This window comes from Grampus griseus (assembly GCF_964374135.1).
Source record: "Grampus griseus genome assembly, chromosome: 1".
Classification (NCBI taxonomy): Eukaryota; Metazoa; Chordata; class Mammalia; order Artiodactyla; family Delphinidae; genus Grampus; species Grampus griseus.
In genome coordinates this window covers 183,191,213-183,212,970 of record NC_139017.1, presented here as the reverse complement: position 1 = coordinate 183,212,970, position 21,758 = coordinate 183,191,213, and the positions used below count along the sequence as shown (strand labels likewise).

Sequence of the window (21,758 nt, the reverse complement as noted above, 5' to 3'; positions counted from 1 at the left end):
GGCTCCCGCTCGTTTCCGCTGAGGGACAGACTGCGGAGCTCCAGCACCCGGCAGGACTGCGTAGGGCGGAATCCCGCCATTCCGCTCACAAATCTGTGACGTTTACCAAAACAGGCACTAGTAACGACACCGACCTGGGGGAGGGCCGGGCCGGGCCGGGTCACCGTCGCCCAGCCCAGCCCACAGCACACACACCCCCGCCCCCTCCATGGGTTCCGTGAACACGTGCCTGTGAGGATGTCAATGCATTGACCACGGAAAAAATGCATGGGGGGAAACGTGTCAGAGAGAACTTCTATACAAAGAGCTCTTAGAAATCAATAATAAAAAGCCAACAATCTTTAGTAGAAAAAACAGACGAAAATAGAAATGGTGATGCTATAGATGAGCTGTTTGGGAATTGATAAATGACACTCTGATGAGGATCAGAACGATGAGAGCCGTTTCCACTTCACTGGACAGCCCCATAGCACCTGCGCTGGGGGAGCCAGAGGGGTGAGACAGCGGACAGACCCGAGCACTGTTACTGAAACCAGGTTGGCCAAATCTCCCTGAAAGAGGATGGCTGATATTTCAGTCCAGCGAGTCCTCTACTGGGAATTCAGCTACGAACACATCTGCCTAAGTACCCAGGCCGGCCCCGGCGGGGACAGCCACTTTTGCTCTGCCCTATCTGTGGAACAGCCTGCAGGTGCAAAGGCCCGGAGGCTGGAAGGTTGCCTTGGGGAAGGAAGGAGGTGGGGAAGCCAACCTATGCCCTCCCCTCCCCCCACTCGTCCTAATGGTGGAGGTCCGCCGGCCTGGACAGCCAGATCCCAAGACAGGGGACCCCACAGCGCCCAGGGCGTGCACCCCACCCCCCTCCCGCTCTGCAGCCAGCGTCCAGATCAAGGCCAGACGGCAAAGTGGCCTGCGTGGGGTTGGAGAGAGGAGGGCAGACGCGGCCCCCGGCTGGCTCAGGTCCCAGGGACATCACGTGGGGCCATTCGGCCCCCCAGGAGATGCGGGGCCCCGAAAGGGGAGAGGGGTGCTTCTTGAACGAGTTGAGGCGGGCGGAAGGTCCAGGAGGTTTCTTGGGGATAGGCGGCGGGCGGGGCCCGGGGGGCTTCCTGGAGGAGGAGGCGGGCGGAGCGCCGAAACATTGGGAGGATTCGCGCGCTACGCGGCGCCCCCGAAACCTCGGGGGAGCGCGGAAGGCGGAGCGGGCGGCGCCGAGAAACAGCGGCTGCGGGCAAGCGGCGGGAGCGAGGAACGCAGAGCCTGCCGCCACCGCCGAGCAGCCCTCCAGCCGTTCGGCGTCCGCTTGTCCGAGCGTCCTCCGCGGATCGGCGGCGGGCCGGCGGCCGAACCCATGCAGCCGCGCAGCGAGCGCCCGGCCGGCAGGACGCAAAGTCCAGAGCACGGCAGCCCGGGGCCCGCGCCCGAGGCGCCGCCGCCGCCGCCGCCGCCGCCGCAGCCGGCAGCGTGAGTGGGCCGGGGGCCTGGGGACCGTGACTGGCCAGGGCCGAGGAGGAGGGGGGAAGGAGGGAGGGAGGGGCGCGCCGACCCTGGCAGGCTGCCGGGAGGGGGCGACCTCGTGCCCCGCAGGCTCGGCCCTACCGCGGAGGGTCCAGGTCCCCTGCGTTACCCGCGCACACATTCGGCGCGGGGCAGGGCGTCCCGAGGAGTCTGCTCCCGGAGGCTCTGTCCCCTCCCACCGCCCTTGAATTCCGGCTGCGCCGTTCAAAGACTCGGGCGGCCTGTCTGAATGATGGGGGGTTGGCGGTCAAGAGAGGTCACACTTGCTGGTCGGTGTAGGGGTCTGCTTCAGAGCCACCGGTCAGTACGGACCGGTTTCACCTCGTGCACTTCCCTCATGCCCTGCCCGTGCCGAGAACACCGGACTCTGATGGGGGCACGGGAAGGGTTGCCAGCGATGGACAGAGAGCCTAGTCGCGAGGAGGGTCTAGAGAGCCGGGTTCTTCACGGAGGCCCCCGGGCGGAGGGAAGTGTGGTGCTTGATTTGAGCAGGGGTCGCGGCAGAGGAAGATGTACAGGTTCAATGACGGACCGGGGTCTGCCGTGGGATCCGACCTCACTCTGGTAGCAAGTTGGAGCAGAGTCTAGTTGGGCTCCCTGGATGCGAGGGAGCAGAGTGCGGTAGCGCCTGGAGAGCAGGGGAGGTCCCGAGGGGAGTGGGTCCTTGATGGAAACCTGGTTCGGGCTGCTGGGGGCGGGTGGCCTCCTGGGTGCCCAGGCCCTGCCCAGGGTCTCAGGGGTGGGTGAGCAGCTCCCTGCAGAGCACACCGTGACCAGGCACTGCCCACCTACAGCCCCGAGGCAGAGCGTGCCCGGCCCCGGCAGGCCCGGCCCACGGGCCCCATGGAGGGTGCAGTGCAGCTGCTGAGCCGCGAGGGCCACACCGTATCCCACAACTCCAAGCGGCACTACCACGATGCCTTCGTGGCCATGAGCCGCATGCGGCAGCGCGGGCTCCTGTGTGACATCGTCTTGCACGTGGCTGCTAAGGAGATCCGGGCACACAAGGTGGTGCTGGCCTCCTGCAGCCCCTACTTCCACGCCATGTTCACAAGCAAGTACTGCCCCATCGGGTCCGGGCACTTGGGGAACTCTGCAGCTCTTCCAAGGTGGGGACCAGCCTGACCTGCTGTCCCCACAGATGAGATGAGTGAGAGCCGTCAGACGCATGTGACGCTGCACGATATCGACCCTCAGGCCTTGGACCAGCTGGTGCAGTTTGCGTACACGGCCGAGATCGTGGTGGGGGAAGGCAACGTGCAGGTGAGGTTGCCTCACCTCTCATGTCCTGTACCGCTACCGTGCTTGTGCCTCTGCTCTCCCCACGCCCCCAGCATCCCCTGTACTGCTGCCACCCCTTCAGTCCTCACGTCCATTTCTCTGTCCCTGCTCCCCTGGCCCTCTCTCCCACCTTGCCCCATAGACTCTGCTCCCGGCCGCCAGCCTTCTGCAGCTGAATGGGGTCCGTGATGCCTGCTGCAAGTTCCTGCTGAGTCAGCTCGACCCCTCCAACTGTCTGGGCATCCGGGGCTTCGCCGACACACACTCGTGCAGTGACCTGCTCAAGGCGGCACACAGGTACGTGCTGCAGCACTTCGTGGACGTGGCCAAGACTGAGGAGTTCATGCTGTTGCCGCTGAAGCAGGTAACGTGGCAGCTGGAGCACAGCCTGGACCTTGACTCGGACCCCAACCCTGACCCAATTGCCAGACCCCAGTACCAGCCTTGGCCCCCCGGCCCCCATCATCTGGGCCCATAAGACCTGGTCTTTTGCCCCTTAGTCTTTATCTCCAGTCTCTGACTGACGTTCCAACCCCGCCAGCCATCCCCTGGGAACCCCCCACCCCCATTTTCTAACCCCACACAAGCTATCACCATTGATACCTGACACTCTCCTCTGCTGATTACACACCTGCCCACAGTCTCCCCTGCCTGGTTCCGTACTCCCAGGACTGCTCTGGAGCTAGGCCCCTGGGAACTGGGTCTGTGACTCCTGACCCTGCTTGGGTCTTCCTCATAGGAACACTGGGCCCCCTTGGACTCTCCCTCCCAGGCACCTTCAGGGCTCCATGGGTCCCCAAGCCCCTCCCCAGATCTCAGGTCTGAGGGTCCCCACCCCCAGGTGCTGGAACTGGTTTCTAGCGACAGCCTGAACGTGCCTTCAGAGGAGGACGTCTACCGTGCCGTCCTGAGTTGGGTCAAGCACGACGTGGATACCCGGAGGCAGCACGTTCCTCGGGTGAGGCCAGGCGCTGGGGGGCCTGCGGTGCGTGGGAGGGGATGCAGTGACTGAGGATCAGGCGTGCCTGGGCCCTTCTGTGTCCAGAGATCCCACAGGGGTGATGCAGGCATGTGTCTTGAGGAGGGTCCAGGACACATGAGCAGGCCCGACCATAGCAGGCGTGCTACCACACCCCAGCTGATGAAGTGTGTACGCCTGCCCCTGCTGAGCCGGGACTTCCTGCTGGGCCACGTGGACGCCGAGAGCCTGGTGCGGCACCACCCAGACTGCAAGGACCTACTCATTGAGGCCCTCAAGTTCCACCTGCTGCCCGAGCAGAGGGGCGTCCTGGGCAGCAGCCGCACCCGGCCCCGGCGCTGTGAGGGCGCTGGCCCTGTGCTCTTCGCTGTGGGTACGCCCACCCGTCCCGTCCGGTCCCCCATCCCTGCCCTACGCCCTGTGTCCCTACCCACAAGCCCAGCACAAGCCCCCCCACCCCGTGCCGAGGCCACCCTGCGCTCACCCCACACCTGCTCTTCCATCCACCGCGGTGTGACCTGCTCACCAGTCACTGGCCCCACTTGCCCTTGGAGCCTCCAGGCCCTCAGCCTCGGGCTGTGCTAGAGCCTCCTAGCCCACTGTGTCCCTGGCCCCTTGTCCTGCCCCATCACCTCCCCCTGCCTAGGTGGTGGCAGCCTGTTCGCCATCCACGGCGACTGTGAAGCGTACGACACACGCGCTGACCGCTGGCATGTGGTGGCCTCGATGTCCGCGCGCCGGGCCCGGGTGGGCGTGGCGGCAGTCGGGAACCGGCTGTATGCTGTGGGCGGGTAAGAGTGGGGGCTGGGCTCGGGTCAGGGGCTTGGCATGTGCCCACTGGGCCAACGCTGACCGGCAGCGAACCCCTCCCCTAGTTACGATGGGACTTCAGACCTGGCCACCGTAGAGTCCTACGACCCTGTGACCAACACCTGGCAGCCTGAGGTGTCCATGGGCACAAGGCGCAGCTGCCTGGGTGTGGCTGCCCTGCACGGGCTCCTGTATGCAGCCGGTGGCTACGATGGGGCCTCTTGCCTCAACAGGTAGTGGCTGGGGTCAGGGCCGGGTGGCCTTTCAGGGTTGGCTTAGCAGGTGTGGCTGCACCAGGACCGCAGAGGTCCTGCCTGAGGGGAACCAAGGGGGACCCTGCCTGAGTCAGGTCACCAGGGTCCCCTGTGCCTCTTCATCTGGGCTAGCCCAGTGGCCCCTTCTTTCCTCTCTGGCATCCTTCCCACCAGGCCAGGGGCTGGGCCCAGGTGGACACTCGCCCAGCATTATCCAGGTAGCCTGTGGCCTGTGTCCACCCAGCAGGCCCTGCTTCCTGCTCCAGTGGGACTCTGGGGTCAGCCTCCGTGACTGCCTAGCACAGAATTTTAGTCATTCCTCGGGGGAGGGCAGGTCGTGGGGCCGGGACTGCCTTTCTGCCACTGCTCAAGGTCAGCAGCCGTCCTGGTGTCTACAGTGCCGAGCGCTACGACCCCCTGACGGGAACATGGACGTCGATCGCCGCCATGAGCACCCGGAGGCGATATGTGCGCGTGGCCATGCTCGGTGGGTGACTGCTTTGCATAGCTCCCACCCCAGGGACCCCCGCACACAGCAGGTGCACCATGGGTGTGTTGACTCTCTGCAGATGGGAACCTGTATGCCGTGGGCGGTTATGACAGCTCGTCACACCTGGCCACCGTGGAGAAGTATGAGCCCCAGGTGCGAAACACCCCAATCACACATTCCCCTCCCCAGAGCTACTTCGGGCCATCACTCTCTGGCCACCCCCATCCCCCGGAGGGTCATCCCTTTACGTCCACCCTGTCCCACAGACATCCCACCCTGGACTAGAGTCCTGCACGTGGAGACGGAGGGAGGCTGGTAGTGGGTCTGCCCCCAGCCCGTCCCTCCACCGCAGGTGAGCTCCTGGACGCCCGTGGCCTCCATGCTGAGCCGGCGCAGCTCCGCGGGTGTGGCGGTGCTGGAGGGGGCCCTCTACGTGGCTGGTGGCAATGACGGCACCAGCTGCCTCAACTCTGTGGAGAGATACAGCCCCAAGGCGGGTGCCTGGGAGAGTGTGGCGCCCATGAACATCCGAAGGTGTGCTGGCCCCCACACCTGTCACCACCACAGCGGTCTGCACCCCCGACCCCGACAGATGTGTCCCAGGCTCTCACCCCTGCGCGGCGTGTGCCCCCACCTCCTTCCCAGGTCTCTCCCTCCAGGGCCCCGCCCCCACTGCTCCAAGGCTCCGCCCCCATCATGCCAAGGCCCCGCCTCACCGGCTCATTTCCCCCTCCCATCCGTCCCGCCCCCATGATACCTCCCAAGGCCCCGCCCCCTGAGGCTCCTCCTGTCTACCGCCCCAGACCCGGCCCTGCGCCCTCCTCACCCCCAGCCTCGCCCCTTACCTCTCCCTGTCCGCCCTGCCGGCAGGAGCACACACGACCTGGTGTCCATGGATGGCTGGCTGTACGCCGTAGGGGGCAACGATGGCAGTTCCAGCCTCAACTCCATTGAGAAGTACAACCCGAGGACCAACAAGTGGGTGGCCGCGTCCTGCATGTTCACGCGGCGCAGCAGCGTGGGCGTGGCAGTGCTCGAGCTGCTCAACTTCCCGCCGCCCTCTTCGCCCACGCTGTCCGTGTCGTCCACCAGCCTCTGACCCGTGGTGCGGCTGCGCAGAGACCCGCCCGCGGCCTCCCACGTGCCTTAAGCCCCCTGGGCCCAGCGCCTGCCTCCCCTGCGCGTGGGGCGGGGCTCGGCCCCCACCAGGAACGTCCGGGGCCGTCTGTCCAGTCTCCGCGCGTCTAGGCCGCGGCTTTCTGTGTTCCTTCCTCGGTGTTTGTTTGTGTGTGCCGTTTATCTATTCACTCGTTTATTTATTGACTGGTGGTGAGCAGGCTGCAGCTGCCAGTCTCTCCGTTTACTTTTAAAGTGTCCTGTCTCTGGGACCAGGCTGCCCTCCTGGGTGTCCTCCCACCGTGCTAGGGGCACTGGGGAGCGACAGGGTGGACACTGGCGTTGCCCGTGGGTAAGGGGCCAACTTGGACTCTCTAGACCTGGAGGGACCGAGGGGTGATGCAGAGCACTTATGGGGGGGGACTTTCTGAGCAGGTGCAGACCCCCAGCCTGAGCTGTGCACACCTCCTTGCTTCGCCCAGCCAGGCACACTCCCGGCGGGGGCGGGCACGAATCGGGCTTCCTTCCCGTGGCTGTGGTGTCATTTCTGGATCCTGCACTGAGCTGGGCACACGTGCACCGCAGGCCGCATACAGCAATATGAGCCCCTTGAACAATAAACACATTTCCTGGGCTCTGCGGGCCTGTGGCTGAGTGTCCATCTCTGTCTTCCAGGGTCCCGCCTGGGGTGACCAGGAGGGCCTGGGGTGGCTATGCGGCTGGGCCGAGATGCTGTGTTGGCACCTGGGGGCTTGGAGGCCGCACCATCACATCCAGGGGCAGGGCTGTGGTGGCCGGTGTGTTAACTCCTGGCTATGCGTGGCATTCCCCCTCACCATGGCTGTCCCAGGCGCACCTGGGAGGGTCATGACCTCCCTCCTGGATTCTGGTTAAGCCTTGGGGACCCTGACCTTGATCTGGGGTGAGGATTGGACTGAGGCAAGAGAGGAGGCTGCGGGAGGGTCCTGGCTTCCCCTGACCCAGTTGCAAATTCCTGCTTCAACAGCTGAGAGTCAGCACACAGCCCCCTGCAGTCACTGGTGACTCAGCAACAGGCATTTCGGTGGAAACAGGATGTGTGCTCACACGGTGGGGAGGTCTGGAAGGGGATGCCTGGGCTCACGGAGCTCCAGCTCTAGGCACCCCCAGTCTGATGCAATCACAGTCTGGCCTGTGGGCCCCCTCCTGTACAGACTGGGGACTCTTCACTGGGCGGTGAGAGGAGGGGAGCCTTCCCTGCCCCCCGCTGGCTGGCGTGTGTGGAGGACCCCGGGCAGGGAACTGAAAGGCTCAGCTCAGCCTCAGGTGGGGGCCAGGTCCCTCCCAGAAAGGCTCCGCCTCCCCGGCCCTTGGGTACAGGGCAGGCTGCCCCAGAGCCCCGCCCCAGGAGGTGGGGCAGGAGGCTCGGGACAGAGGGACCCAGACCTGTCGACCTGCTCTACTCGGGCCGGCTGCCACCGCTGCCCATGGGGAACAGCCACTGTGTCCCTCAGGCCCCTAGGAGGCTCCGAGCCTCCTTTTCCAGAAAGCCCTCGCTGAAGGGAAATAGGTGAGGCGGGGCCGGGTACAGCCGCGGCCACTCGGTCACAGGATCTCCCTCAATCTGCCTCGGGGGCCAGGCTGTGAGCACCCCTTCCCTTGTTCCCAGAGAGGACGGCGCCCGGAAGCTGGTCGGCCTGTTTGGCACCGAGGCCAGTCCGGATGGGGACACCACTGCCGACAAGATCTTCCGCTTCATCCCTGGAACGGTGAGCAGCCGGCCAGTGAGCCCTGGCTCGAGGGGGCGTGGCAGTGGTGGTCTGCGTGTGACCGCGCGTGTGTGTCCTGCCTGTGCTGGGCCCGGGGTCTTCCCCGTCGGACCAGGGGAGTCAAGTCCACGGCACAGGGAGGAAGTAGGTGCAGCCCTGCCCTGGGAAGCTCATCGGCCGAAAGTCTGAGCAGAGTGAAACTGAGGCCCGGCCCTGAGTCAGTGGGGCGGTGGGGCGGGGACTCCACGCCTCGCCACGTGCCAGCCCTGCCTGGGGGCCCTGGTGTCCGCCCCCCGCCCCGGGCCCGGGCCCAGGACGGCGTGTCTGGGCACGTTGGAGCTGGACGAGCACGCGTGTCTTGGCTGCTGCCGTGTGGGCACGGGTGTCAGGCTGGTGACAGGGCCATGAACCGCCACGCCCCCCTGTCACTCCGAGAGTTAGGGGCTTCGGGTGCACAGTGAGCCGGCCTCCCCCCTACCCTCGGCCCCGGTTTCTCCAAGGGGTGTCCCTTCAGTGTCCACCGCTGCCTCATCCCACAGCAGCCCCTGCGCCCCGCCCCCAGGCCCTGCCACAGGGACATGGCTCCCAAGCGCACGGCAGGCCACCCCGAGCTGAACGCCACCCCCAAGCCCCTGCCCAGCTGGCCGAGGGGGAGAGACACCCGCCCTTTAACCCAGCATGGCAAGGGGCGGGGCAAGGCTCTGCTGTGTGCAGAGGGCCTGGGGTGTGAGGGAAGTGACCCCCCAGGTCCTTGCCCCAGACACAGCTGCCCTGCGCCCCTCGGTCCTCACAACAGCTGGTGTGGGCTCCCAAGCCAGCTTCCCAAGTGTCCCCGTCGGGCTGTCCCCTCTCCTCCTCCCTGGGGTGTCCTGGGCTCCCTGTGGCCAAGTGCTGGCTTCAGAGACCAGGCTGCCTCAGAGAAGTGGACAGAGCACTTCCGACAAGTCCCAGGCGGCATCCCTCTGTGTGGCCGCATCTCACACCACAGCTCCCTCTGTCCAGGCCCCGCCTGGGCCGGGACATGGCAGCTGGAGAGGGGACCCGGCTTGCTGAACCTCTGGGAGTGGGGCCGGGGGAGGAGCCAGCGCTCCGCGAGCCCTGCCCGGGTGTGGGTTCTACACCCACACGAGAGCCTGCCCAGCCACGGCCCCAGGGCTGAGCCCAGGCCACAGGGCCAGCTGCGTGGCCCTTCCTGCGCTGTGGCCTGTTTTGCATGGGTCCCGTCCGGCATCATTCCCCGCACTGGGTGTGGGTGCAGGAGGCCCCACCCAAAGGCAGGGACGCCAGCACGCTGTGAGTCTGTCTGTTCACATTCCTGGGCTTGCCCAAGGGGTGCCTCAGCTTGGTCAGGGCGCAGCAGCCCCTGCCAGCTCCCCAGCACGCCCTGATCCCAGACCTCAGCCCCTCCAGCCCCAGGTCGGCGCCCGTCCCAATCTGACTCCATTCTGACAGTCAAGCCCCTGTTTATAGAGGAGTCTCTGTGTGCCAGGGTCAGCTGTTGGTGGGCGCTCACCCTCCCTGTCTTCAGCAGACAGACATGGAGCCCCCAGCACACTCCAGGCCCGTCCTAGGCCCTGGCCCAGCAACGGGCCCCATTCTCGTACCGTTCTCACCCCATGACCGAGCCAGGTGATAAAACAAAGAAGTAAAAGACAGAGTAAGCCACACATGGCCAGCGCTGAGCAGAAACGTACAGGAGGACCAATGCGCGGGGGTCAGTGAGGCTAAAATGTTGGAAGGGCACCCGGACAGGGGCTCACAGAGAAGGGGGTCTGAGCCAGGCTCTGGATGGGGTGAGAAGGGGCTGGGCTGAGTGGTCCGAGCTGAGTGGTCCAGGCAGAGGGGGCAGCAAGGCCGAGCTCCTGAGACAGGCACGTGCCTGATGTGAGGGGAGAGGACCGCTTGGTCATTGTCAGGACCTTGGCCTCCGCTGAGAGGGAGATTGGGCGCGGGTGGCAGTGTGCTGGTGGCTTGAAATGGGCTGTGACGGGAGTACTTACACCAGGGAAATTGGCAAATACTACAAATCAGCCCCCGTCTTTCTTGGTAGAACCAAGTTTTAAAATGTTAGTAGCCAACCCTGAGGTGTGGGAGGGATTCGAGTATCGTCTCACCTGGACACCTGAAAACCCTTCTGACCAACAAGTCTTGGGAGGTTGAATAACCAAAATGAGGGAACACGGTTAGGAAATAACGAAGCTAAGGTTGTATCTGCGTTGAACTGAAACCTCGACGACTCCAAGACTAGCGCACAGAGTTCTGTGACCAGCATGGAGGCTGTGTGTGTGTGTGCGTGTGCGTGTGTGTGTGTGTGTGTGTGTGTGTGTCTGTGTGTGTGTGCTGCGTTGTTTGCATGTGAAGAGGCTGTGAGTGTGGACAGGGTTCTGTACACACGTGTGATGCTGCGTGCGCCTTCTTAACCTGTGTATTGTGAGACTGGGGGCCAGGGCTGCTGGCCGCTGATCAGGCCCCCTCGCCTGAGCTCTGCCCCCACCCCAGAGCATCCCGAGCCTGGAGAGCCAGCAAGAAAACCTGGAGCAGCCTTTCCTGAGTGTGTTCAAGGCAGGGCAGCGGAGGGCGCCCGTGAGGAGCCTGGGCACGGTTGTGCACTACACCAAGGTCCAGCTGCGTTTCCAGCACAGCCAGGTGGGGGCCGGGCCGGGAGGGGCATGCTTGAGGGCCACCCCGGGGCCTGCCCCCAGCCCTCAGACCCTGGCCCCACTCTCCCCCAGGACATCAGCGATTGCTACCTGGAGCTCTTCCCCTCCCACCTCTACTTCCAGGCCCATGGTTCCGAAGGACTCATTTTCCAGGTGAGGGGACATGGGCAGCGGAGGAGCTGGGGGAGAGGGAGAGAGCAGCCCCTTGGGGGGCACGCGGCCCAGTCCTGCTGGGCCCAGTCCCCCAGCCCTTCCCTCCCGCTGTGCTCTGGCAGGGGCTGTTACCACTGATGGAGCTGAGTGTCTGCCCGCTCGAGGGATCCAGAGAGCATGCCTTCCAGATCACAGGTGCGCAGGGGCACGGGGGTGCTGCCTGTGCTGACCTGGCCCCCAGGAGGGCGAGAGCACTAAGGCTGCTCAGTGAACCTGGCCGTCGACCGGCCCCAGGACCCGGGCGGGGCTCGGAGCACGTTGAGGGGTCCTGGCCTTTCCTCCGATGGGCACACATGCGTCTGCCGGGCTGGGGCGGAGGGCAGTGGGTCGGGGGCCTCCAGAGCTGTGCGTGTGGTCATCAGTGGCTCCCCCCAACCCTTGAGGAGCCTTTCTTGTGGCCGCTGGCCTAGCCTACTCTGCCCCTCTCCCGCAGGCCCGCTGCCCGCCCCCCTTCTCGTGCTCTGCCCCAGCCAGGCCGAGCTGGACCGCTGGCTCTACCACCTGGAGAAGCAGATAGCCCTCGTGGGAGGGGTGCCGCGCCGCCACCCAGCACCGCCGCAGGTCAGTGCTGGGAACCCCACGCCCCTTTCCATCCCCACTCTCCTCCTGCCCTTGAACCCCCTCTCCCAGGGCCCCCCTGAGAACGAGCTCCCCTGGACTCTGCAGCGCAGGCTGACCCCGCTGCGGACGGCATCAGGGCTCCAGGTGGTGGGCACCGCCATCTGCGCCTCGAGGGTCAAGCTGCAGCATCTGCCCTCACAGGTGGGTGGGGGGCGCAGAGGTGGAGGAGGTGGAGGAGGTGGGGGAGGGGTGCAGGCGGCAGGTGGGGGCCCTGGGTGTGTGCCGGTGGAGCCCCTACTCTGCTCTGTGGCCCCTCACAGGAGCAGTGGGACCGGCTCCTGGTCCTGTACCCGACCTCCCTGGCCATATTCTCCGAGGAAGCAGATGGGCTTTGCTTTAAGGTGGGTCCCTCCCCACTGTGGACCCGCCCCAGGGACGCACCCTCTGCGTGGGGGTGGGAGGGGGCAGCAGCTCAGGAGGAACCTGTATTTCGGGGCCTGTTGGGACAGATAGCACTGGCCCCACCCACCCAGCCCGCTGCCCTGGTCAGTCTGGTCTTAGCCTGACGTGGGCAAGGAAGGTGGGTGCCCTGCCTCAGCATCCCGTGTCATCCTAGAGGGTCCTCAGGCACCAGCAGACCCATCACCTGGGGTGGGTGGTGTGGGGGCCCCTAGTGCCCCTAAAAGGGGCCTATACCTCTGAGCAGGCATCTTCCTGGTGCCTGAGGCCTATGCGTGTGCGTGTGCACGTGTGGGCCCGGGCGTGGGTGTGAAGGGCCTTCGGGGCCAGAGCGAGTGTCATGTGCATCAGGGTACTACATTCTACTCTGGGGGTGATCATGGCTTTCAGTCACTGAGAAACACACAGAGGGCTTTCTCGTAATCCCTTCCCACCCACCCCCATCTTAGCGGGTGGCCCAGGGGACCAGTCCCCGACCAGTCCTGTGTCGGCCACTGGCTGGCGAAGGCCCCACCTGGAGACCGGGGGTGAAGGCACCCCCCAAGGACAGATGGGGAGTGCCTGGCCTCCCACGGGGTGTCGGCCTTGGACCTGCCTTGCCCTCTGCCCGGCGTCCGAGTGCCCACCCAGCTCGGGAGGACAAGACGGGGCAGTGGGCACAAGGGTTGCTCCCCCTAACTAAGGCCTCGTCCCCCATGGATGCCCCGCAGGGGGAGCTCCCGCTCAGCGCCATCCACATCAACCTGAACGAGACGGAGAAACAGATCCGCTCTTTCCTGATCGAAGGTGGGCAGAGGCCAGGCCTGGGAGAGAGGGTGTGAGCCTAGCGCGCACCCAGCTCTGCACCGGGGCTTTGCAGGGGGCACCCTGCCCGCCAGGCCCCCTCATGGCATCTGTGTGCCAGGCCGTCTCATCAACACCATCCGTGTGGTGTGCGCCAGCTACGAGGATTATGGCCACTGGCTGCTCTGCCTGCAGTCGGCCTGCCGCGGGGACAGGACCTCCCCACTGCCCGGCCCCGAGAGCTTCCCGGGGCTGCGGGTGCCCCCACAGGTGAGGAGTCAGCAGGGGAGGTGCCGCTGGGCAGCGGTGAAACAGGAGGGTGGGCCTGGGCCCGGGGCGGTGGGGGGAGGGGCCCTGCCATCCGGCTCACCCTTACCCACCGCCGGCTGCCCAGGCTGTGGGCAGTGGCCGAGGCTCACTCTCCTCTGACGGACGGACCAGCTGGGACTCGGGGTGCCCAGCACACGCCTCCAACCATACCAGCCACTCCACGCCTGAGTCCACTGGAGGCTGCCCTGCCCGGCCCGCACCAGTGAGTATCTGGGGGGAAACGGGCAGAGGAAGGGGGCGGGGGACACTGCGGCGAGTTTGTGTTGGGGACACCACTGCAAGTAGGGCCCTAGTTCTTCAGGGGAGGGGACTCAGACCAGAGGGGCTCTGTGTAGTCTCAGAGGGGTATGTGGGAGAGGGCCCCGGGGAACATTCTGGAAGGCCCTTGGTCCCCACAGGAGCAAGCCAGCCCTGGCTGCACCAGCGTCGGTGGGCACAAGGCAAAGCTGAGACGGGCCGGCAGCAACCGATCACCCAGGAGCAAGGCCCAGGGCGAGGGGCCCGGCCCAGCCACCCCACTGCACCTGGACCTGACCAAGGTGGGCCCAGCACGCTGACCCCGGCTCCAGGCATGGCTCTCCCTCCCGCCCTCCATCTCCCCGGCCTCCTCGGTCCTGGAGCCACCCAGAGGCTTCTTGCACAGAGAAGGGAGGGCTTGGACACTTCCAGCTCCAGCGGTTCTGTCCTGTTTCTTGCCTGTAGTTGAGGCTGGAGGATGGCCCTGAGGCCCCAGACCATTCTCTGGAGACACCGCACTCCCCGCTCTACGCTGACCCCTACACACCACCTGCCACTTCCCGCCGCAGGGTCACAGACATCCAGGACCTGGACAAGGTCAGTCCCCTGCTGGGTGACAGAAAGAGCTGGACGTGGCCACAGCCTGAGGTTGAGAGGGTGCCTGAAGCCTGAGATCTGCTCAGGCTGCCACGGGAAGCTAAGGGGGTTTCTGGGGCAGGGGCCCCTCAGCTGCACGGAGGTCCCAGCCCAGGGCCTCAGTCACCAACGCTCTCCTGACAGTTCCTCAGTGCGATGCAGAGCTCACTCGGACCTGAGCCCTCGAGCCCATTCCCCTTTGGCCCCGTGTCCGTGCCTGTCTCTGACCCCAGCTCTGGATTCTCCGGCCCCCACTTGCTCTCCGAGAAGGGAGTCCCGCAGGCCCGAGCCTCTCAGCGGCATCGCGGGTCCATCAAGGGCCGGGGGTCCCGGCCCCCAGGCTCCCCTCAGCTTGTGAGTAGCAGCCCCCACCCCGGGCAAGGGGTTCTGCAGCGGGGGGTGGAGAGGAGACCGCCTGGGGCCTCCTGGGACCCTGAGGGAGCAGGAGAGACGGAAACGGGGGAAGGGAGGATGGGCGGAGACCAAGGACGGGAGCAGCGGCAGTAAGGGGGTGGGGGCAAGAGGAAAGGTGGGGGTGGGGTCCGGCAGGTCCCTGAGCTGGCCGCCAAGCCGGTCCGAGGGCCCATCCCTCAGACTTGTCGTTGGGGTCCCCAGGTCTCTCCTGCGAGGGAAGTTGCGCCCGAGCCCCCGCCACCTCCCCCAGGTGAGTGAGGGCCCTGCCTTTTCCTGGGAAAGCTCTGGGTGTTGCTTCCTGAAAGCACATGCACCTCTGCCCTCCCCACCAGACGGCCGCCCCCCAAGGAGCTCCAACAGTGCCCGGGACAAAGCTCTGTCACCTTCCCACCAGCGGTGGCCTCGAGGAGCAGCTGAGGCTGAAGGCGGGCTCGTGCAGTGGATCTGATGGCCACCAGGAGGCTGCTTCTCGGGACCACCTGCCTGCATCGACCCTGCAGGAGGGGCTGAAGCAGGACCTGGGGCTTTTTAGTGGGGCCACAGGCACCCAGTATCGAGTCAGGGTCTGACCCCAGCAGGTGGAGGGGGCCTCCAGAACCCTGAGTTACCCTGGGCTCTTGAGGGGTCAGGAGGGCCTCATCCTCAGGACACCTTGGCCAAGGTGACTGGACGCCCAGAGGGGCCAAACCCCGGCCTGCCTCTCAGGGAAGGAATGAGGGAGGGGACTCGGGGTAGGGGCTTCAGCTGGGAGAGGGGGGGATGGCACAGGTGTAAAGGTCAGAGGGCTGAGAAGGTCAGTTAGCGAGAGTCAGAGTATGTGAGGCCAGAGGGCACAGGGTCTGAGACATCACAAGCAGGAGGCAGGAAGGTGGCCTGGGCGCGTGTGAGCGTGAAGGTCGGGAGAAACCGGCAAGAGACTAAACAAGAAAGAAAGAGATTTTATTGGTGCCGTGTGTCCACGCGTTCTGTCCTGAGCAGCAGGAGTCTCCTGCGTCCTGGGGACCCTGTATGTGCTGCCTCGTAGCTGGACGCCCCCCCAGCGCCTAGTCTGGCAGCCCCCTTGCTCCACTACTGCCCGCACCCTGTCCACCTTCCTGTGTCACCTCCGGCTCCTGTCAGCTCTGGGCGAACCCAGGTGTCCCGTCCCTCCACCTGATACCCTTGCCTTCTGCCTCTGCACCTCCTCCAGGGCTCCCCAGAGGAGGGGCTCCAGGCTCTGCCCTACAGACCCCCAGCCTGCAGGGCCCCTCTGGGTACCTGCTCAGCATCTCGGGCGGGAGCCGAGGAGGCCTTGACCACAGACCCCTGGGGTTCAGGGGTTAGAGAGGCCTCAGAGGCCTCCAGCGGCCCAGCCCACTTATAAACAGGGCAGAGGGTCCCTGGGACGCCAGCCCCCAGCCTCAAGGCCCTCTGCCCAGATCTCCAGCTGGGGCCTCGCTGCTGCTCTGAAGCCCCATCATGCCCCTCCCTCCAACAGGATAACCACATAGGATTAGGACTCCAGTTAACTCTGGCTTCAGATAAACCACAAATAATTCCTTAGCATAAGTAGGTCTCAAACTACTCCAGTTTCGATGGACACCTTGTGTTTTTTGTTGCTAATCTGGCACCTTACTAACGCCCAGCTCCCTGCTTGGCCTACCCTCCCAGCCTTCCAGAATCTCCCCACTCCCAAGTGTGGAACACAGCCTCGGCCTCGGCCACTGGCTGGACCCTCGGGTGGAGTCCAAGAGAGCCAGGACCAAGGACGCAGGCTCCTTCCTAGACGCCGCAGAACGCAAGGGTCAAAGGGCGAGGCCTGAGGGCAGCACCTCATCCTGAGCACCTGTGGACATTTCCTCATCCTGCGTCTTCCTGGGCGGAGCCTGGGTCTTAGGAGCTGGGGCTGCGGCGGCCCCGCCCCACCTGCCAGCGGAAGTACCGGATGGCGGAGATGGTGCCGATGTTGGCCAGCAGAACTGCAGGAGAAGTACGAGACCTCCTGAGTGCCGGCTCCATTCCGGCCCGGTCCCCACCCTCCATCCACACGGCGGGGTTCTCAAAGGATGGGAGGAGGCCAGCGGGGCGAGAGTGGGTCAGCAACGCAGGAGACCCGTCAGGAGAGACACCTGCGCCTCCCCACGTGCCCCTCACCCCTGCTGGCCCAGCAGCTGGGACACTACCACTGCCCCTCCCTTTGGCTTCTAGACACCAGACCCCCGCCCCCCGGGCCCACAAACCTGTTTTCCAGGCATCTGGGGCATGCAGGTCTGATGTTCTCACAGCCCAGGTAGCGAAGGCTACAAACACCAGGCACATGTCATTCTGGCTGAAGGTAAACGAGGTGAGGGGACCCCGGAGTACCCCTAGGAAAGAGAAGCATGTCCTGAGCTCCTGCCGTTGTCCCACTCAGACGCACCTGCCCTGGGACATGTCTCTCCTGGCCATGTCTGTCCTGAGACATGTCTGTCTTGAGTCACATCCTCCCCGTGATACAGGATAGCGTGTGGCATAGTTGAGTCAGGCTGACTTGGGTGAGTACGTCTGGAGCACAGTTTCCTGGTTTGTAAAATACCGTCCAGGGGGAATGCGAGCCTGCTCTGGCAGGCGGCATGGCCTGAGCTGGAGCTGCCCCAACGCCTGCCTGCTACAGGCTGGGGGCAGGCACTGCTGTTACCTGGGCCTGAACACAGGGCGACAGTCAGTGTGGAGCCAAAGCCCTGCTCGACTGGGGCTGCCCCACCTGGACCGGGTCCTGGGGTGGCCAGGAGCTGGTCCTTCCTGCCCAGATCATCCCTGAGGGCCCCCACCAGCTCGCAACCCAGGGTCCTGGCTTGCCCCTCCCCAGTGGCCCTCTTGGCCCAACTCCCTGGACAGTGTGTACCCAGGTCCTGGACAGGCCATGGGGTCCCCGCAACACACACCTGCTTGCCTGATGGCCGGGGCAAGCTGCTTCGCTGAGGCTGGGCTGGGCCCTGGTGGGGTGCCGGTCCCCACGTCCCAGGGGACTGACCTGGGGGGCTCCGTGGCCTGCATCTGGAGAAGCACAGCCGGCCCCAGCATGCCCCCTGACACGTCCTCCCCGAGGAAGTGTTCGTAGGCCTCGGGGATGGAGATGGGTGTGGGATCTCCTGGTGGAGGGGCCGGCACAGGCTCAGCCTGGAGGGGTGGGGCCTGGGAGTGGCCTTCCTGGTGCCTCGACCTCTGGGTTTGGCCATCTTGGAAGAAGAACTCGCACATGTCCGGCCACTGGACTTCGGCCAGAGCCTGGCTAGCCTCTGCTTCCTCCTCAGTGTCTTCATCCTCTTCCTCGATGGTGTCACAAAGGAAGAACTCATAGGCTTCTGGGAGGGTCACCGCAAAGGAGCAGCTGCGCCCAGGCCCCGCTGAGGCAGAGGGGGCAGGGGGAGGCAGGTGCTTCGGGATCCGAGGCTGGGGGGTCCGGGGCCCAACTGCCACAGTGTCCCAGGCTCCAGATGCCCTGCGGCCCCCAGCTGCTGCCCTGGGGGCTGTGGCTGGGAAGGCTGGGCCTGAGGCCTCTCCTGACCCTGGCTCCTCGGGGCTGGGCACAGCCATGGAGAACCGCACTTTCTTCTTCTTGGGGGCTTGGATAGGGCCTAGCGGGGGCTCCCCAGTGCGGTGTCCAGGGGCACCTGCTGAGGGCTCCCCTCTGAGCTTCTGTCGGCCCCCCTCTGGAGACCGAATAGGGCTCAAACCCAGCTTGGCCACTGGGGCAACCTCCAGCTCCGCCACGTCAGGCCCAGCCTCGGGGATGGGAGCAGGTGTAGACACACCCACATCAGACCCAGCCTCAGAAACCAGGTGAGGCAGAGCTGTACGGGGAATAGCCTTCGAGACAGGCATAGATGAACCCACCTCCAGCTGGACCCCTGGACCTGGCACAAGCAGGTCCACATCCAGTCTAGGCTCGGAGGCAGGTGTAGACAGAGGCTCATCGGGCTGAGGCTCGGAGGTGGGTGTGGACAAAGCCACGTCTGGCTTAGCCATTGTGACACCTGCAGAAGCCTCCAGGTCAAGCGTGGATGTAGTGCGTGGCTCAGTTCTGAGGGTCATTCCGATTAGGTCTGTACCCTGCTCAGTGGTAGGGACAGATGTAGACAGATCCACACCTGGCCCTCGCCTGGCCCCCTGCTCAGGGGCTTCTGGAGACTCTGGCCCCAGCTCGATCTGCCCAGCTCCTGCTGTCTGCCCTGTGGTCCCCACCCGGAGGCCCTTCCCCCTGGACCCAGCCAGGCCAAGGCCGTCCTCGGCCCCGGCCTCAGTGAGCAGTAGGGAGCCCAGCTGGGTGGGAGCAGGGCCTGGGTCACCCAAGCGCCCACCCGCCTTGGTGCCTGCAGCCCGCCTCTTCTTTTGGCTGGGGCTGCGCAGCGGGGCTCCAGGGCTGCCAGGGGGCCTCTGGGGGGCAGCGCTGCAGCCGGTGGAATCGGGGCTCCGAGCGGGCTCACCCGTGAGAGTAGGGGCAAGACCCCGGGGGGCTGCCCCCTGCAGAAGCCTCTCCCTCTCGCCTCTGGAAGACACTGGCCCCGGGAGGGATGAGCCCTGGACCAGAGGGGCAGCACCAGGGCTGAGGGACGGCTGAACTTCTGGCCGCACGGACACGCTGGGCGTCTGCTGACCGGCCTCCGGGGCCAGCACGGGCTCACACCAAGACCTGCTGACCAGCTGCCGGGCGGGTACCTTCTCCCCCTCAGAGCCAGGCCGGTCACTCCCCCTGGGAGCCAGCTGCCCCTCAGGAAGGGGCAGGGGCCCTGGGGGGCTGCTGCCACTGCTGTCCCTTTGGTCAGTGTCACTGGACAAGAGCTCATGCCCAGAGGCCAGGCCGGCCCGCGGGAGGCCACACTCTGCGGCAGCGGCTGAAAACTCAGCCCGGTCCTGGCCGCTCAGCTGGACGCTGCACTGGAAGCTCTCCATTCTGGGTCAGCAGAGGCACGTGAACCACAGACCAGGCTCTTCATGGGCCCAGGCCCGGGGCCCTGGCCGGCACACACTGCCCACACCCCACCTGCCCCCTGGCTGCTCCCTGGCTCAGGGGCCAGCACTCCATCTCCGTCCTGAAAGAAAGCAGAACAAACAGAATCCAGAGGGAAGCTGTGCTGATCTCAAACCTGATGGCTTCCTGGAGCTAGAACATCCGAAACCCACCTTCCGTGCTCCCAAACTGACTGCAAATGATAACGTTACAGTGACGTATTGCTGCAGTCCTGCATTCAGGTTAGTGAAGTTCACTAAAGAATAGGGTTCCTCATGTTTGAGTTTTCATCCCCAGGAGGAGCTTTCCTCCACAACGTTATGCATTTTCTGTCCAGCTGGGTCAGCCTCCAGCTTTCCTGCAGAGGTGTTGGTACCGAGGCCAACTCTATATACCAAAGCCCATTTCAAGGACCACCCACCAGGGCTCAGTTTACCTGGGCGACAGTCAGCGCCGGACTATCCCAACATGCCTCAGAGGAGCCGCAGTGTCCAGCAGGTGACCAGTCTTTGGTGATGACCTTCCACCGGCCTTGGCTGGGACAGACTGCTGGGCTTCCTCTGAGCTTACCAAGGTCAAGCTAGTGCTGGCCAGAGCCCTCTCAGGGGTCATCAGGGCGAGCCTGGCTCTGCCCCTGCCTGGGCAGGAGGTCCCACAACAGAAATGAGCCTCCTGATTCCCACCAGCCCCCCCGGGGCCATCCTCAGTGTCTGTGCGCCTGACCAGATCTGCCCAGCCGGCAGAGGTCCCCTCCCCGCGTCTCAGTGAACTAAGGCAACCCTACCTGGCTGACACCCCCTAACCTCTCAGCCCCCTGCAGGGGGCTGCCCTTTGGGCCTTGGTCAGCTGCCACTGGACCCAGGGCGGTGGGAGGTCACTCTGGCCAGGCAAGTCCTGAGATGGAGGTGCCTTGAGACCAGGGCACTGCGGCTTCCTGACCCCGCTGCACCTCGTCCTCCCCTCTGGTCCTAGGGGAGGTCCCAGTGGGGGCTGTCTGCCTTGGGACCCCTTAGGGTGGGAATGAGGGGCTGACAGTACTGTACCTGGGACCCCACAGCCAGCCGGGGCAGCGGAGCTGGGCATCCAAGCTGCCTGTCCCAGAGCAGCATGGTGCAGGGCTCGCCACGCAGGCCCCACCCCCATTGCCCAAAATACCACAGCTCCGCAGTCACATGTCTCCTGCCAGGCGGCAGGGTACAGGCCACAAATAGATGGCATTTGAGGGGCTGCCAGCTACGTGAGGGACGCCTTCCTGGTCAGGGCAGATGCCAGTTAGAGAACGCTGACCAGCAGTCAGGCCCACAGGCCCTCCCTTTCCTAAGCTGAAGGCTACCCTGCTGCCCGTCCTGGCCGAAGGCTGCCCTTTCCTCTTCAAGTGGCCCCGCCCACTGTGAAAACTCAGCCCTCCCCACTCCTCCTGTCACCTCACCTGCCGGCAGCCCCCCAAGACCAGCACCTCTCCCGACCTAGGCTCCTGCAAGCAGGGCCCAAGGCGGGGGGGTGGCAGTGCAGTCTCTCTCTCCAGGAACAGGGGTCTGGTGCTGCCACCTGCAGGTCACCAGGAGGAGCCGGGCAGGAGGCATGGCCTCTGAGAACAGCCCCTTACAGGCATCACCCTGCCCAGTGCCCTGAGCACTTTTCCAAAATGTGTCCATCCTGAGAGGGATGCCAGGAGGATCCTCCTTCACAGTTGAGCTTGGTAAGGCACAGAGAGGGTGAGTGAGTTGTCCATAGCCACACAGCTAGTAAGTGGCAGAGTTGGGCCCCAAAGGCCCTGCTCAGAGCCATCCTGCCCTCGAGGCTGGTGTTGCCTATCCCCAGCCTGGTCATTGTGACACACACCCCTCCCGCTGGGGACAGAGGAGGGAGTAGGGGGGTTGGACAGCAAACATTGAAACTAACAGGTAAATAGGATCATTTCTGACAGCAACACATCTTAAGAAGGACCTAGAGTGGAGAGGAGGGTGGCCTCTGAGGAGGGTCCAGGGGATTGAGACTGGGCAGGTGGGGACCACGACAGCCGAGGCTTCGAGTGGAGGAGGCCGAGTCACCCCGGAAGAGCGAGGTCGGGTGATGTTCTCGGCCACCCTGGGTGGGCAAGCCTGGTCTGGGGTCTCTCCTCGCTGCCTCTGTGTGTTGGGAAAACCCAGGTTTCCCTCCTATGTCTCTCCTGTGAGTCTCCTTTACTGGTCGCCAAAAGTGTGTGTGTGTGGGGGGGGTGTCCCACGCCAGGCAATTCGGTGACACTAGCGGCGTGTCTGACAGGTTAACTCAATTCTGATAATATCTGGAGATGCTTA

General features: G+C 64.9%; 3 protein-coding genes across 5 annotated transcripts; 2 read left to right on the top strand and 1 right to left on the bottom strand.

The window, feature by feature from the left end:
- Window positions 1–1,348: 1,348 nt before the first annotated feature.
- KLHL17 (kelch like family member 17) lies at window positions 1,349–7,067 on the top strand. Its single transcript, XM_082654282.1, has 12 exons — window positions 1,349–1,464; window positions 2,313–2,572; window positions 2,660–2,781; window positions 2,942–3,163; window positions 3,641–3,757; window positions 3,938–4,151; window positions 4,425–4,569; window positions 4,654–4,821; window positions 5,241–5,329; window positions 5,412–5,485; window positions 5,685–5,866; window positions 6,203–7,067. Exons 1-12 carry the CDS (start codon window positions 1,352–1,354, stop codon window positions 6,429–6,431), a joined length of 1,935 nt encoding a protein of 644 aa, XP_082510408.1. The 5' UTR covers window positions 1,349–1,351; the 3' UTR covers window positions 6,432–7,067.
- An 832-nt stretch (window positions 7,068–7,899) lies between these two features.
- PLEKHN1 (pleckstrin homology domain containing N1) lies at window positions 7,900–15,256 on the top strand. Its single transcript, XM_082654296.1, has 16 exons — window positions 7,900–7,997; window positions 8,097–8,196; window positions 10,696–10,842; window positions 10,929–11,009; window positions 11,132–11,204; window positions 11,503–11,630; window positions 11,736–11,831; window positions 11,951–12,031; window positions 12,800–12,875; window positions 12,994–13,142; window positions 13,267–13,404; window positions 13,601–13,741; window positions 13,905–14,036; window positions 14,220–14,429; window positions 14,691–14,739; window positions 14,822–15,256. Exons 1-16 carry the CDS (start codon window positions 7,915–7,917, stop codon window positions 14,935–14,937), a joined length of 1,800 nt encoding a protein of 599 aa, XP_082510422.1. The 5' UTR covers window positions 7,900–7,914; the 3' UTR covers window positions 14,938–15,256.
- Window positions 15,257–15,407: 151 nt separating this feature from the next.
- PERM1 (PPARGC1 and ESRR induced regulator, muscle 1) lies at window positions 15,408–20,614 on the bottom strand. Of its 3 annotated transcripts, none has more exons than XM_082654220.1 (4): window positions 20,502–20,614; window positions 17,393–19,540; window positions 16,709–16,834; window positions 15,408–16,447 (listed from the first exon to the last, which is right to left on the bottom strand). In XM_082654220.1, the coding sequence occupies exons 2-4, from the start codon at window positions 19,398–19,400 to the stop codon at window positions 16,362–16,364; spliced, it is 2,220 nt and encodes a 739-aa protein (XP_082510346.1). In that variant the 5' UTR covers window positions 19,401–19,540; window positions 20,502–20,614; the 3' UTR covers window positions 15,408–16,361. The 3 variants fall into 3 exon arrangements, with proteins under 3 accessions (XP_082510346.1, XP_082510345.1, XP_082510344.1); XM_082654219.1 differs by adding an exon at window positions 19,895–20,096 and having other exon boundaries at window positions 15,408–16,834; window positions 20,502–20,576; XM_082654218.1 differs by having other exon boundaries at window positions 15,408–16,834.
- Between the last annotated feature and the right edge of the window lie 1,144 nt (window positions 20,615–21,758).